Below are 14,910 nucleotides of genomic sequence, written 5' to 3' on the forward strand. Positions count from 1 at the left end.
AGGTGGCAGTCAGGGGGTGCTCAGGGGGGATGAGGGAGCAGGCAGGGAATGGGGCCTCACAGGGGTCCCCCCATGGTCCTCTTCCCCCTCCTCTAGCCCCCACTTCCTCACCCTTACTTACTAGCATGGAGTCAGGGTCCAGCTCTCTGCTGCAGCCAGTGGGGACTGCCTGAATCTCCAAAGCTCTCTGAATCTTTTCTGAATCAATTTGGACAGCTTCAAATCAATTCAGACCTTTCTGATCTGATTCAGATTTGGAGATTCGGCTGCTGAATCGGGCCGAATCTCCCCCGAATAGAATTAGCACCTGAAGCTTTGCATAGCCCTACTGCTCACAGACATGCCCATTCATGTATATACTTACCAGTTGGCATATGCAGCACCTTTTTTGAGTGTTATGGCTGCCATCTTGGTCAACAAACCAGGGACAGAAATGGAGACTTCTAGAGCTAAAGGCATGAGCTGCTATAACTTCAACTATAGAGCCACCAGGCTCATAACCTTTGTACAGTGGGAGACCAGAAAAATACATATTCACCAGTAGGCTACATTGATAGAGTGTAACTGGTAAAGCACATCTGTATTTTGCCCATGCTATTAGTTGTGTATGTACCACTTGGGTATTTGTGGGTTTTTTTAAATTCAAACACTTATCCTGTCTAAGATGGATTCAGTGCCTCCAAAGCCCTAAATGCATAGCTAGCTCTAAGACTGCCCCAGGACAGAGACATCTGCCACCACCACACATCGCTGAAAAAAATAGGCTCACAAGAGACTATATGCTGCCTGCAGGCAATTGAAGCAGTATCTATTTTGGCATTCTGTTTTGAGAGTGTTATTTTGCTCAGCCTGCCAAGCCATAGTTTTTATTTTTGACCTGGAAGTCCATAGTGCATTCTCTTGCAGTGAAACAGCTACTATTTTAAACAAGCCCTAAGCAGTAGTAAAAGAGTGACTTTCCTGAACACATTCACCTGGTTGGAAGCTGCTCTATCCCCAGTAAATAAATAAGATGGTAGAATGCAAGGGAGAAGGGGTAGCTGGGTGATCCCTGTTTGCCACAGTTGTACCTGGGGCTGATGACTAGAAGCTTCACTTCCTGCAATCCCTTCATAGCATCTGATGAAGTAAGACACAATTTACAAAAGCTTATGCATCTCTGATTAGTCCATAAGGGTGTGTACAGAAATGTTCTGTGCACATTTTACAGTGCTGTAATTTAGCACACTTTGTATAGCCCTATGAAGGTACATGACAGAAGTGTAGTTTTGTTTGTTTTGTTTTTTGGGGGGGCGGGGGGGGGGGGGGGGGGGGGTGCACTTTCCAGGCTAGGAGGCAGGGGGCACTTCACAGCCTCTTGGAGCTTCTCCACTGGTCAGAAATTTGATCAGCATACAGAAGTTATTTAAAGTGCTAGAGGTGGCTAAAGTGCTGTAAAATACAGCACTTAAAATGTAATACCTTTTTTAACAAGGGTTAATTTAAAGCATTGTAGCCATTTTAAAGTGCTGTAAAGCCATGCAATTCTGTAAAGGCACGGCAATAAAGCACTTTAAATGGTGAAAAATGCAACTTCTGTACATACCCTAAGATACCAGACTTCAGACATAGCTAACTACCTCTCCTTAAGCTAATAAGAAACCAGTCTTACCCTGTTCTTAAAGCAAGAGCCAAAATATTTATGTTTCATCCAATAAGGGGGCCCTCCTCCCATCCCTGTCCCAGAACGTGTCACAAGATTCTTTTCACAGATGCCTCAGTACTGTAGCAATTCTGTGTTCTCCCATATGATACAGTCTGAATCTCTGAAGGATGCCTGAGGTTCCTGGTACAGCGGTCATATGGTACACATTGATAGTTTCACCCTCTGGCTTGTCTCACAATGAAACAATAGTTTCCCTATCCTCTTGGACATCTAGTTCAATCAATCTTCTGTCTGCTTAGTTAATGGAGTTTGAGCCAGCTTCATCTTTTTAGTAACATGCTTCCATAAGAGAGAGAGCCTTTAGGCTCTGATTAAACATGGCACTTAAGCATGCGCTTCCCTAGAAGCATACAAGCAGTCACATGGAAGCCATGGGGCCAGTGCCATAGCAATGAAGTTTGGCGCCTGGGTAAAGCCTGCAGCGGCATCCCACCCTTGCCCCATGACCAGATCCGGGGGGCACATGCCCCCTCATGCTTGCTCGGGAGTGCATACAGCTGCGGGAGTGCCCCCCCCCCCCCAATGATCTGCTTGTGCCTCTGTCCCATGCCCTGCCCCGCCTCTGCTGGGCAGCGCCTATTAGCGACCCTTCGCTTTGGCGCCCTGGGCAGTTGCCCTGCTTGCTGCCCCCCTGCTATGGCACTGCATAGGGCGTAGTACCTTGCTCCACCAGTATTAATGTGCACCACTTTCAACTCCCCTCTAACACAATGTTTCCCAAACTGTTTAAAATTGAGGCACACTTTTTTTCTAAATTAAAACTGGCAGTGCACATTGTTTGTACACACACACCAGTGGTGCTAAACCTTTTGTCCCTGAGGGCTTGATGAGTGGTGCCAGGTTGGTCCACAAGCTGTTGGTTCACTCTGTTTTGTGGGTTCATTCTTGCTACATGGGGCCAGCATGGCCAGGACCCATTCCTGTTGTGTGGAGCCTGGACATTTGGCAGCAGGTGACCAGTGGGATTGCTAACTGCCATTGCTTCTCCACCACCACATTTCCAGATGCGTGGGAAACTTTATGGGCTAGCTCTGATACTGATAAAGTATCACTTTTTGAGGTATGCTTCCGCTGCTTTTGCAGCACATTAGTATGCCACGTCATGCTCTTTGGGAACCACTGCAACATCTTTTGGCTCCAGTGACACCTCCTGAGACAAAGCCCATCATTTTAAGGCAAACAAAAATCACCATTCCTGAAACATTTAAAATTCAGTCAGCTTTCCTTTTCTCACTCACATTCATGCCGTCTTCTTTAGGTCTTTGCCACAAACAGTGACACTTCCATTTACATCTACCTTGATGGGATTTGATTGGGTGAACCAAGGTGTCAAGGAAACTGTTCAATACGGTAAGAATTAAAGTCCACAGAGGAGTCGTGATCCTCATTATCCTTTTACCCTAATGTTGAAGCCAAGTGATATGACACAATTACCCCAAAGTAGTTTACCTGGGATATTACGGTGTTGTACCGCAAATTTACTCTGTAGTAAGAAGCAGGCTCATGACCAGCTCTCCCAAGTTGGCAGCCTGCCAGCCATGGGTACTATTACAGCCCTCAGCCGCTAGATGGCAGAAAGCCAGCCTGCACTGGGCAAAGAGTGACCCCCAGGATGAACTGACTAGGGGAGCCAACATACCATGTGTTCCAGGTAGTAACTTTCCCACACTGGAAAGTTACTACCAATTTTTCAAGTGGTAACTTTACCCTGGAGTCAAATGATCTACTGCATAGTAAGGCTGTGCGCCATGTGTCCGCCCTGCTTTTAACCATGCAATACAGTCAATTTACTATGTAGTAACCTTGTGCCGGCACTCTCCCAGAGTTAAAAGAGAACTCTTTTCCCATTTTTGATTTTACATTAAAGCATGGTATAAAGAATCATGACCTATTTATGTCCCAAGAGGGCTCAGACAGATTCTTTGGCTCAGTGAATTGCAAGGATGGTTTGTGGGTCCCTGGGACAGAAGTTTTTCATGATTTATCTTCTGGTCATAGATTTTGGGAAAAAAATCCAAATCACAGGATTAAAGGCTTTGCTTCATGTTTTATAGTCTTGACTGAACATGGTGCTAAAAACCATGGGGCCTAACTAAGCAAAGCATTGAAAGATGGGAGGAGTGCTGTTGATTACAAAGGAACTGCTTACAAGCTCAACGTAAAACACCTGCATAAAAGCTTTGGAGACTGGGTCCAGAGTACTTAGTATTTTCAAGGATTCAGCCTGATGTGAAATATGTTTTATAGTATGGAAGTTCTGGGGGCAGGAGGGGAGGATTATTTGTTTTTTTTGTTGTTGCTGAGGTTTTTTGGACAAGATCCTAAAATGACCCTAAATATTCTTTTCCTCCCCACTTTGGAAAATTTTGATCTTTTATCAGAATTCAATTATTATAATCATTTTTGACCAAACTGATGCTTGGTCAAAATATTTTGATTAATGGAAAACAAATGTTTCAAGGAAATCCATCGTTTTTGCAAAAGCTTCACTGAACAGTGAAACATCCAGTTGTCCATCAAAAAAACAAGTATGACAGAAAATTTTCAACAGCCCTAATTTTCTCATCATTTTAATTAAACAAAAAACCATGAAAACAATTCCAGTGCTCTAAAGTAGATGTGACTATTTTTAGAATCAAAAGCAGATGTTCCTCACTAATAATCCAGTTTCTCATTGACCCCTTCCAGGTCTGTACAGCAAGTAAAAGAGGAACATCTGCTGGTAAGAATGAGATGCATATGTTTCTGCAAGTTTCTTAATTTGCTCTTTTTTTTCCTTATAAAAGTCTGATAAACAGAATAACCTCATCGAGCATAACAAAAACAAAGCCCCAATTCTGCAATTTCAATTAGCTTAGTATTCATATGGCTGCCATCACCATCAGGTATGTGGTGGCCTCATAGTCTGTAATACATTATTTTTCCAGCACCCTGTGAAATAAAGACGTTTTAGTACCCTATGTTACTTCTGGGAGGCCTAGAAGGATGAAAGGCTGTATTCCACATATTAGGAATCCAAATATGATCCTGTTCTGTCCTGCTTACTTTCCTGAAATTCCATTAATGCATCTACTTCTGAAAGATCCTGTCATCTTAGCCTTTAAGACTAAGGCTGTATGTACATGAAATGAGGGGTGTGTGCGCACAACACTTTAAAGTGAGTTAAATGCTTTTGCACCGCTTTAATGATGTTGGTTTTTGCATGTTCGGTGGTGTATTATGCAGTAATTCCAGCCTCTGTAGCAAATACAGTGGTGTAACATGGCTTAAATGACCGAGGAGGAGTTTTAGTTTGCTACCCTACAGCCATGCAGCAAAGCCCCAGGCTCCACGCAGCTCCACGACTCTGCAGGATGCCTGTGTAGACAGCCTGACAGCAGCTCAGGAAGGCAGGCTCCGCCCAAGAAAAGGAAAAAAAAGCAGCAAGCCTGATATATATTGTGCTCAGGCAGGCAGGAAGGCTCCAGGGGGAACAATATATATATATATATATATATTGTTCAATATATATATTGAACAATATATATATGTATATATATTGAACATATATATATGTATATATATTGAACATATATATATGTATATATATTGAACAATATATATATTGTTCCCCCTGGAGCCTTCCTGCCTGCCTGAGCTAAGCCGGGGCCCAGTGCTTCCCTCTGTGGCTGTGGTGCCCCCTGGGACCACCCAAGCCAGGTGCCTGCAGGTGGGTGCCACCTGGGGGGGCCACTACTGCTGCAGAGTCAAGCACTGCTGCAGAGTCACCCGTGCAGCCCAGGGACCGTTCCACCCGCTGGCAGCTTGTCCTCCACTTCCTGCTGCCAGAGAGGCATGTAAGTTTGGGTGCGTGCATGACACGGGGCTTAAAAGGCCCTAAATTAAAGGGGTGTTTTTAAAAATCCACTGCTTCAATTTAAGGCCCCCATTTCGTCTACACGCACCCTTAGTCACAGAAAGGAGGAGGAAGACCCACTCACCCTTTTTGTTAACAGTTTTTCACTGGAATAGGATCATGCCCAGGTAAAGTAAGATCTTACCTTAAGTGACTTGCCCAAAGTCACATAATAAATCTGAGTCACAGCAAGAAACAGAACTCAGGCCCTCTAAATATGTGGTAGCATCTTAGCCTCAGGACTGCCTTTCCTCCCTCTTTACATTCCTCCAGCTAGCAAGACTTTGGGCTGCAAATTGGCTGTTACTCAGCTGTTACTGTGCTGAATTCAGTCAGTCAAGGTTTACAGCAGTGGAACTGAGAGAAGCTCATTTAAACTGAATTGTTAGTTCTGGGACATAATATCGCAGAAAAAAAAAAAAAAAAGAAAACCCATCAAGCCCACACACAAATCTAGAGAGCAAATTGAACAACATAATATTTAGGACAAAATACCTGCAAGCCAAGATTTCTCCTTCTGCTTCACTTTGTCTAATCATTTACTTCATATAAAGGGATAAAAAAGGACAGTAGCAATGCACACCCAGTTTATTTTGCACCAGTTTCAGTGACTAGACGTGCAAAACAATGGGGAATGTGCCTGCAGGAATCATGCACAGACCTCAGAACTCATTGCGCTACCCTTTGAATGCAAAGAAAAACAGCCACCTACCTATGGATGTTGTCTTCAAGCTCTTTCACCTTTAGCTCATCCTCTTCTGACTGCCTCCTTCTGGCTTCTTCCTCTTCTGCTGAGCCAGCAGGAATCCCTTGTACCAGCCATTTTTCTCGAAGTGCTTTTGACTATGAGGGAAAAAGAAAAAGAAAAACTTACTTCCTAAGCCAGAGGAGAATCTAAACCTGCTTTCATATATTTTTCTGGCTCCCGTGGAATCACCAATTAGCACTTTAAACATTAGACACATTCAATTCTGGTTAGTCCATTACAGGTCTATCTATATGTCAGGTCAGCTGGAAGCAGGCACATCAGTTTTACAGTAGGTTGTGCTTGTGAATGTGCATATCCTAATCTGAAGAGATTTTAAATTCCTAATAAAAACAGAATTTCAAACCATTCAAATTAACCAGTCCCAGAAGAACGGAAATCCTAGAAAAGATTCAGGATCTTTCATGAACTGTTAGCCAAAGCTGGGAAGAACATACTCCTAAATGGTACATTTTCAAAAGCAGAGAGCAGTGTGTTTCAAATGTTACATGCTTCCAAAAAATTAAGATTATTCATGGATGTTAGGGTCTGGAAGGGAAGGGACTTCACAAGATCATCATGTCTGATGAAAATGACTAGAGATTAATTGCAATTCATATATATATCTCTCAAAAAGATCACCCATAGAAATGCTCACAATCACCTATCCAGGCAAAAATGAAAAAGGATTCCCAGATAACATATGATAATTCACCTGTACCTGAGAATCCTGCAACACACTAAAGCCAAGAACAGGCATTCATTTCTAGTAGTGCAAATGTCTCAAAATTTCTGAGACATTTCCACTGCTAGAAATCTTTCTGCTTGTTTGTTCTTCCCCTGTTCTCCATGCCTTCATCAGACTGGGGTGATTTTGGTGTGGGGAAGGAATGGGGAGCAGAGGCTGCTCCACTCCTGGTTACCAGGACCAGAAGGGGAGTGGGGCAGCATACAGGCATTCAGGGTGCAGACAGAAGTGACAATTTTTGCCCGGTCTGCCTATAGAAAGAGATCCATAGCCGTGACCAAAAACAAGTGCATGGCTGCAGACGACTTCAAAAAATGGCTGATCAGGCAAAAATCTGAACCCTCTTGCATTAGGGTTCAGATAAAGACATTACAAAACAGAGTGTCTTTTGTAACTTTTGTCTGCCTATCACTGTTTTTAGAATGGGAGGGGGAATAGGGAGCAGAGGGAGTTCAGTCTGGGGGTTTTTCAGCCCCTGCTGCAGGGTGAGTTGGGTGTATTGGAACCCTCCCTGAGGTGTGGGGGGCTCCAATTCACCCACCCCACTCTCCAATGCCTCCTGGGAAACCCCTAGAAGAGTTCCCTCTGCTCCCTTTCCCCACTTCCCATTCTGAAAACAGGGACAAACTGGGAGGGAGGAGGGGCCATTGCTAGGAGAAGCTGTCTGCAGGCTCCCAGCCAACACCTAGATTCCCCTGCCTCCTGGAAAGAAGAGCAAACTTCTGTTTGGTCAGAGGGATTGTTGTAACTCGGAACGTTTCGTGCAAAGTGTTCTCAATTACTGTGGGAAGCTGTCTGTGCCCTCAGTCTTGCAAGAGAGTTTCTCTGGCAATGGAGACCTTCCAGGTGTTGTGTTTCACCTAGGAGATACCGAATGAACACCTGTGCCCAGCTAGTTTTTACCAGGAGAATGGTATGTGGCCTAAGATTATAGTAACTAGTGGCAGTAGTACATGACCAATAAGACAGTATATCAATTTCCTCCATGTCTTCCATATACTTTCCTTAACCTATCAGCATCACTGTGTCTTAGGGGGACAGGAGGAGAGGGGGAAATCATACGGGGTTCTGTTCTAGGTCCAGTGTTGTTTAGTATTTTTATTTATGACATGAGTACAGAATATACTGATCATGTCTGCAGACAACCCAAAGACCATAAGGAATTTCAAACACCGAAAGCTAGGATAAAAATTCCAAGGGATCTTGATAGATTGGAGAACTGGACTACAGACAGTAAGAGGAGATTCAACACAGAGAAAATGAACTGTTATTATGCACATATGTAAAGACGGATGGACGGACGGATGTAAAATCAAGATGGACAGGCTCAATGATGTGTATAGATCCTGGTTTTCTCTGTTTAAAAACTCCAAATTTTCTGATAAAAAAATTGCAAATTCCCTGATTTATAAAACCAAAATCAACATTTTTTCCGTGATTAAAATGAAATCTATAGATATATCTACGTATATATCTATAGATAGATAGACAGACAGATACAGATATTAGTTTAACACAATGTTTTATTGATACATTTACAATTTTAAAGCAATTTGGAAGCCTACTAGTACCTCAATCACTATAATAAAATAAATTATAAAACCTATAAAAAACCCAAAATCAAACACAAGGCATTTATTGTGGAAAATAAGAACTCTGCCCGTCCCCTTTGCTCATCAGGATGTGGGTCCATCTGCGGCTGTCTCCCCCATTTCTTTGTGACGCTGAGCAGCCCTGATATGCCAATGCCCTGTCTATGCCATTGCTGCTCACTCCTGACCCACAGCCCCCTCCAGCCCTGCTGGTGCCCCTCACTCCCAACCCACAACGCCCTGACCCTGCTGGTGCTCCTCACTCCAAAACCACAGCCCCCTGGCCCTGTCGGTGCCCCTCCCTCCCAACCCTCAGCCCTGCTGGTGCCTCCCACTTGATTTGCTGCACCCTGCCCTCGGTGTGTGAGCAAGGAAGTGGGTGTGTGGGGAAGGGGGGGTGTGGGTACAGGTGATACATGGGATGAGGGTGGGGGGACGTATGCCTTCCCAAGATTTCTGTGCCCACAGCAGGGTGCGGGGCTGCTGTGGGGCTGGACTAAGTCTGGGCAGGAGCTGCCTCTGCAGGGTGCAGGGGGTGGTGTAGAAGGGAGCACTGCACTGCCATGGCCACCAAGTGAGATGCCCCCTGCCCACCTGGCAGCAGTGGGGGGCACAACTCCACAGCACTGCTGTGCCTCATCTTAGTGGCTATGGCAACATGACAGTCTCTTGCTCTGGGTCCGGTGGACTGGGCCACGGAAGCAGCCTCTCTGGAGCTGGTCCAGCCCTGCACCCTGCTGTGGGCACAGAAATCTTGAGGGGCACATGTCCCTCCCATCCCATCACTTATGCCCCCTCCCACCCCCCAATACATGGCCAGACTCTGCCCCTGCCCAGTCTGTGCTCCTTCCCCCCCACGCAACGTGTGGCCTGTGCCCCCCACCTCCCCTGCACACTTACCTGGAGGGAACTGAGGGAGCTGCTCTCCATCACTGCCTGGCTGCCATGTCGTCGTCATCGTCAGCAGTCCCTCAAAGTCAAGGATGATGTCTGTCAGGTTTGATAATTCCTCAGGTGACAGAGGAGCCCAATTCCGGATATACACATTCTTCAGCAATGGGGCATATTGTTGCATGGGGGAATAGTATTCGCAGCCCTGGGTTGGTCTCCTTCTCCTTCCTCCGCTGCTGCCATTCCGCCTCAATATTGAGTCCTTGGGCCTTGAATTGGTGTGTGCCTTGGTGAACCAGGTGGCACCACACCAAATGGTCAGCAGCTTGCTCCTCCCAGCCTTTGGTGTCAATGCCTCTGTGCTTGAGGGCAACCTTGAGTGCATCTTTGTACCGTTTCCTTTGGCCACCCTTTGAGCGTTGGCCAACAGAGAGCTGGGAAAAGAGAATCTGGCAAGGGAGGCAGTTCTTGAACATCTGGACACACTGGCCCATCCATCGGAGTTGATTTCTCAAGAGCAAGGCTTCGATGTTGGTAGATGCAGCTTCATGGAGGACTGGTCCAGCAGTCCTCTCATTTGATCCCCAGGATTCGACACAAGCACTGCTGGTGAAAGCTCTCAAGGGTCTTAATGTGGTGCTGGGAAACGGTCCAGATTTCATTGCAGTAGAGAAGGGTGGTCAGCACGATAGCCTTGTAAACCAGGACCATCATCAACTTCTGAAGGTCTCTATTTTTGATGACAAGTTATCGCACCTTGAAGAAGGTGGCACTGGCACAGTTGACCCAGTGCTGGACTTCTTTATTGGTGGTAGTCTGTTGAGAGAGTTGGCTGGAAGATATGCAAAGTGCTCCACATACTCCAGAGCCTCCCCATCTCCGTAGATAGCGCAAGGGCTGTTTAGCTGGCCTGGGGCCAAGTCTCTTATATGAAGTGTTGAAGAGATCTAAGGTGGCTTGCACATCCTATGCAGAGTGAGCCATCATGCAGCAATTGTCCACAAATTGAAGGTCATGGATATCCCTGGTGGTGAGTTTAATTTTTACCTGGAAGCACCCGAGGTTGAAAAGTTCCCTGTCCAGTTGATACTGGATACTGACAGTGGATGATAGATCATCTCGGATGAGGTGGATGATGATGGTCAGGTAGATGGTGAAGAGGGTAAGGGCAATCATACAAACTTTTGACCCCGGTCCAGATGCGGAAGGCGTCTGTTTTAGATCTTCCACTCAGGACAGTGGTGGTCATATTATCATGCAGGAGCCTCAGCATGGTGACAAACTTCAGTGGGCAGCCAAGGCATTGGAGGATGGTCCACAGAGCTTCACGATTTAAGGAATCAAATGCCTTGGTCAGGTCAATGAAGGCGAGGAACTGTTCTTGATTTTGCTCCCAACATTTTCCTTGGATCTGCCTGGCAATGAAAACCATGTCCGTTGTGCCCCGGGATGGTCGGAAGCCACACTGCATTCATAGATTCATAGATTCATAGAAGTAGGGTGGTCTTGGTGGTCTACAGAAGGGGCCTTGTAGACCACCAAGTCCGACCCCCTGCCCTGGGCAGGAGAGAAAACCAGGCTCAAATGCCCCCAGCCAGGTAGACATCAAGCCTCCTCTTAAAGCCCCCCAGGGTAGAAGCCATCACCACTTCCCTTGGAAGTTGGTTCCAGGCCCTAGCTGCTCTGACTGTGAAGTAGTGCCTTCGGATGTCTAGTCTAAACCTACTCTCTAACAATTTGTGGCTGTTATTCCTTGTTACCCCGGGGGGGCGCTAGGGGGAACAGGGTCTCTCCCAAACCCTGCTGGTCCCCCCTGGTGAGTTTAAAAGGAAGGATATCCTCAGTGACGGGACAAAGGTGGTTCAAGAGGATGCAGGCCAGGATCTTACCCACAATTGACAGGGGGGAAATCCCCCTGTAGCTCCCACAGTCATATTTGTCCCCCTTCTTGTAGATGGTCAAGATGGTCATTCTTGAGATCCCCAGGGATGTCCCCTTTGTCCCAAAGGTGGAGGATAAGTCAGTGGAGTCATGATATGAACCGGAAGCCGCCAGCATGGTAGACCTCTGTGGGTATACCATCTGGCCTGCAGGCTTTGTTGAATTTCATCTGTTGAATGGCCCCCTTCAGCTCTCCGATGGTTGATGGATTGCCAAGGAAATACACCACAGGGCATTGTGGGACGGCTTGGAGGGTCTCCTCTGATACAGTGGACTCCTGGTTGAGGAGTTGGAAATGCTCCTTCTAATGCAGATGGATGCCATCATTGTCATTGAGGAGCCAGAAGCTGCCCTGTGATTGGAGGAGGTTTTGTCCAGTGGAGCAGGGTCCGTAGGTTGTCTTGGTAGTATGGAAGAAGTTACACATGTCATGCTGGTTAGCATAGCCCTGGATCACGTGTGCCTTCTTCACCTACCAGTTGTTCTCCATGTCACGGATACGTCACTGGACCTCAGCCTTCAGCCGGTGGTAAGCTTCTGTCTTTCGTCGAGTTCGTGGATGGCTTTGCCAGGCAATAAAGGCTGCACGCTTCCACTTGAGGAGATCGTAGATCTGAGTGTCATTGCAGTTGAACCAGTCCTGGTTCCAATGCGATGTAAACGCAATAGTCTGGGCACAGGTGTCCAGTTCTGCTTCAGATTTCATCATCACATCCAGCCCGGGTGCTGAAGTCGCCCAGGAGAATGGCCTTGTCGTCCCTGGGGATACAGGCAAAGGCATTGTTGAGATCAGAGTAGAACCTTTCCTTGACTTCCTCATCAGAATCCAGAGTTGGAGCATATGTGCCGATGACAGTGGTGCATTGGTTTTGGCTGAGGTGCAGGTGAAGAGTCAGCCTTTCACTGACACCCAAAAGGAGTTTGGGGAGCACATCAGCAATCTTGTTCTTGATGGTGAAACTGACTTTGTGGATACTTACCTGGATGGAACTGTGGGAGCTGCTTTCCACCACGGCCTGGTTGCCATGTGCATTTGTGCTCACACATGTGCATGTAGCGTTCCCTTCCTTGATTGCCTTCCTCCTGCTCCCTGTAGCTCTTTGCAAGCTGGAACTCTGCCAGCTGGTAACTCTCCATTTCCCATGCTTTTCTCCTTGAAAGGGGAAAATCTGTGATTTTCTCCTTTAAAGAGAAAATCTGCACTTTTCTCCATTAAAGGAGAAAACCCTTGGTTCTCCATATTTTTCCACAGCAAACAGAAAACCCAGATCCCTGATGATGAGACAGAGAAGAGGCATCAGAGGCAGGCAAGACAAGACGGTATTTGGCATACTTGTGCAAGCTCAACTGAGTTTGTATGTGCAAGTTACTGAAGGGTCTGCTTGTCACATACCAGGCTCAGCTACCCAAGAAGCTGCGGTGGTACTTGGTAACCCACCAAAGGGCCAAACTCCACAGTCTCCCAAGACTGATGGCTGCCAATGAAGGAAAATCAAATATACAAATTCAGAATGGAGGAAAAACTGGTATTTTAAGAAGAATCCAGGGGTTATGATGAATCATAAACTCAGCAGGGATCAGCAATGCGACACTATCACTAAAAAAAGGCAAATGCTATTTTGTATTAAGAAAAGCATCATTGGCAAGGTATGGAGGGTGTGGGGACTCTACTGAGCACAGTTTGGAAACCTCATTATAAAAAAAGTAGAGACATTGGAGAGGATGTAGACACAAGCAACTAAGATGATAAAGCATCTAGAAAGCAATCTATCTTCAGAAAGGTTGAAGGAATGGGGTATGTCTACTTGGCAGAAACGTGGAAGAAAGGGAAATGACATACCAGTTTTCAAATATTTTAAAGGATACCATGAAGAAGATGGAGAAACACTGTTCTCCCTTCACAGGTCATTAAACAATGCTTTAAACTACAGCCAAATAGATATAGATCAAACGTCAGAAAAACAACTCCATAACTGTAAGAACAATAGGTCTACAGAACAAGCTACTAGGGAGGTTGTGGAATCTCAAGGTTGGATCAGCATCTCCCTGGGATAGTTTAGTAATACTGGATCATTCAGCTGTGCAGAGGGTTGAATGAGATGATTTTTGAAGTTTTGTTCAACCCTAGTGTAGCAGAAAGCCCCCTTTTCCTCTTGCCTGCATTTGCTCTCCCTTGGATATGTTTCTCTTTTTCTACCTTTTCTTCCTTCCTCTCTTTCACTTTAAGATAAGGAATTGTGTTTTAAAATTTGTGTGTGTGCATTTTGTATCTCCCCTTGTATTTTGGTATTTTTATCTATTTGTGTGCCATGGCATTTGTAGCTTATATTTTATACTCCTCACCTTTCAACTTTCAACTAAATGTGTTTTAGTAAGTTATACATTGTAACAACGTTAACAAGGGTAGGAATCAAACTGCCCTTCTCTGTATCAGGCTGGCCCCTGAAAGAGCGAATGAATCAGTGATTGAATGTGTAACATAGTAGCAGACAACAATTATCACCTGGAAGCTGCAGATCAGCCAACGGAAGAACTCAATAGAAGACAATGTAGCAACCGGGAAATCTCTAAACGTCACTGATCAAGGGCTAGAAGCCCTGGCCTGAGTTAATCAACGCCAGAGACCAACTTTTGGGCTGAATATCTCCAGATCAACCGCTCCCAGAGCCCTATTCTAAATTCATCAACGGACTCCCAAACCTGCACGTTCATGCGGACGACCTCCGGGGCTGACAGATGCCATCCAGTAGCCATGGAGGGGGGGGAAGTCCCACGAGGGTCAATGACCCCTGGATTGGGCAAACCTGAAAACTGGGGAGTCACCAAAGTCTGCCAAGGACAGATAAAAGGCAGTGAAAAGTGACCCTCAGTGGTGCCCTCTTGATCTCCAACTTGACCAGACCTGTCCAGCCAGAAGGACCAGCCGGCGACCCCCTTCTGGAGGATAACACCACACTGAAAGAAGCCTCGACTGGCCATCGACGGCAGACTCCAGCACTTGCAGGATAGGTATACCTGACTCTGTAGCCTGTTACTGTGTGTGTGTATGTGTGTGCATCTGTGTGTGTGTGGGGACCAGCCCCAAGGTTTATGATTACAGTATTTCAATCTGCCTAATAAACTAGAATTTTAAGGATCCCGAGTTGGACATTTGTAGCCAACACTAGGATTCTTTAATACTATAGTCTTATTTAAACTCCTAACAGCTCGTACACATCTGCTGAGTTATATTGGTGTAAATGTACTGGTGGTGAGATATACTAGGGTATATTGGTCTATCTAAAGCAGTGGGGGCCAGCCTTTTGGGCAGACAGGCCACAAGTTACCCCCTGCCAAAATTACCCGCACTCCCTCAAGTGCCACTCCCATCCTGTTTTCTTGCCCGATTGGCTA

General features: G+C 45.9%; 1 protein-coding gene across 1 annotated transcript in view; it reads right to left on the minus strand.

The window, feature by feature from the left end:
* The window catches only part of LOC112548053 (paralemmin-2-like), a 144,717-nt gene that overhangs the window by 7,637 nt on the left and 122,170 nt on the right, over positions 1 to 14,910 (minus strand). Inside the window, exon 3 of the mRNA XM_025192146.1 lies at positions 6,313 to 6,443. Within this exon, the coding sequence (XP_025047931.1) occupies positions 6,313 to 6,443 (131 nt within the window). The remainder of the gene's footprint in view (positions 1 to 6,312; positions 6,444 to 14,910) is intronic.

The sequence above is a fragment of the Alligator sinensis genome, unplaced genomic scaffold, assembly GCF_000455745.1.
Source record: "Alligator sinensis unplaced genomic scaffold, ASM45574v1 scaffold1362_1, whole genome shotgun sequence".
Taxonomy (NCBI): Eukaryota; Metazoa; Chordata; order Crocodylia; family Alligatoridae; genus Alligator; species Alligator sinensis.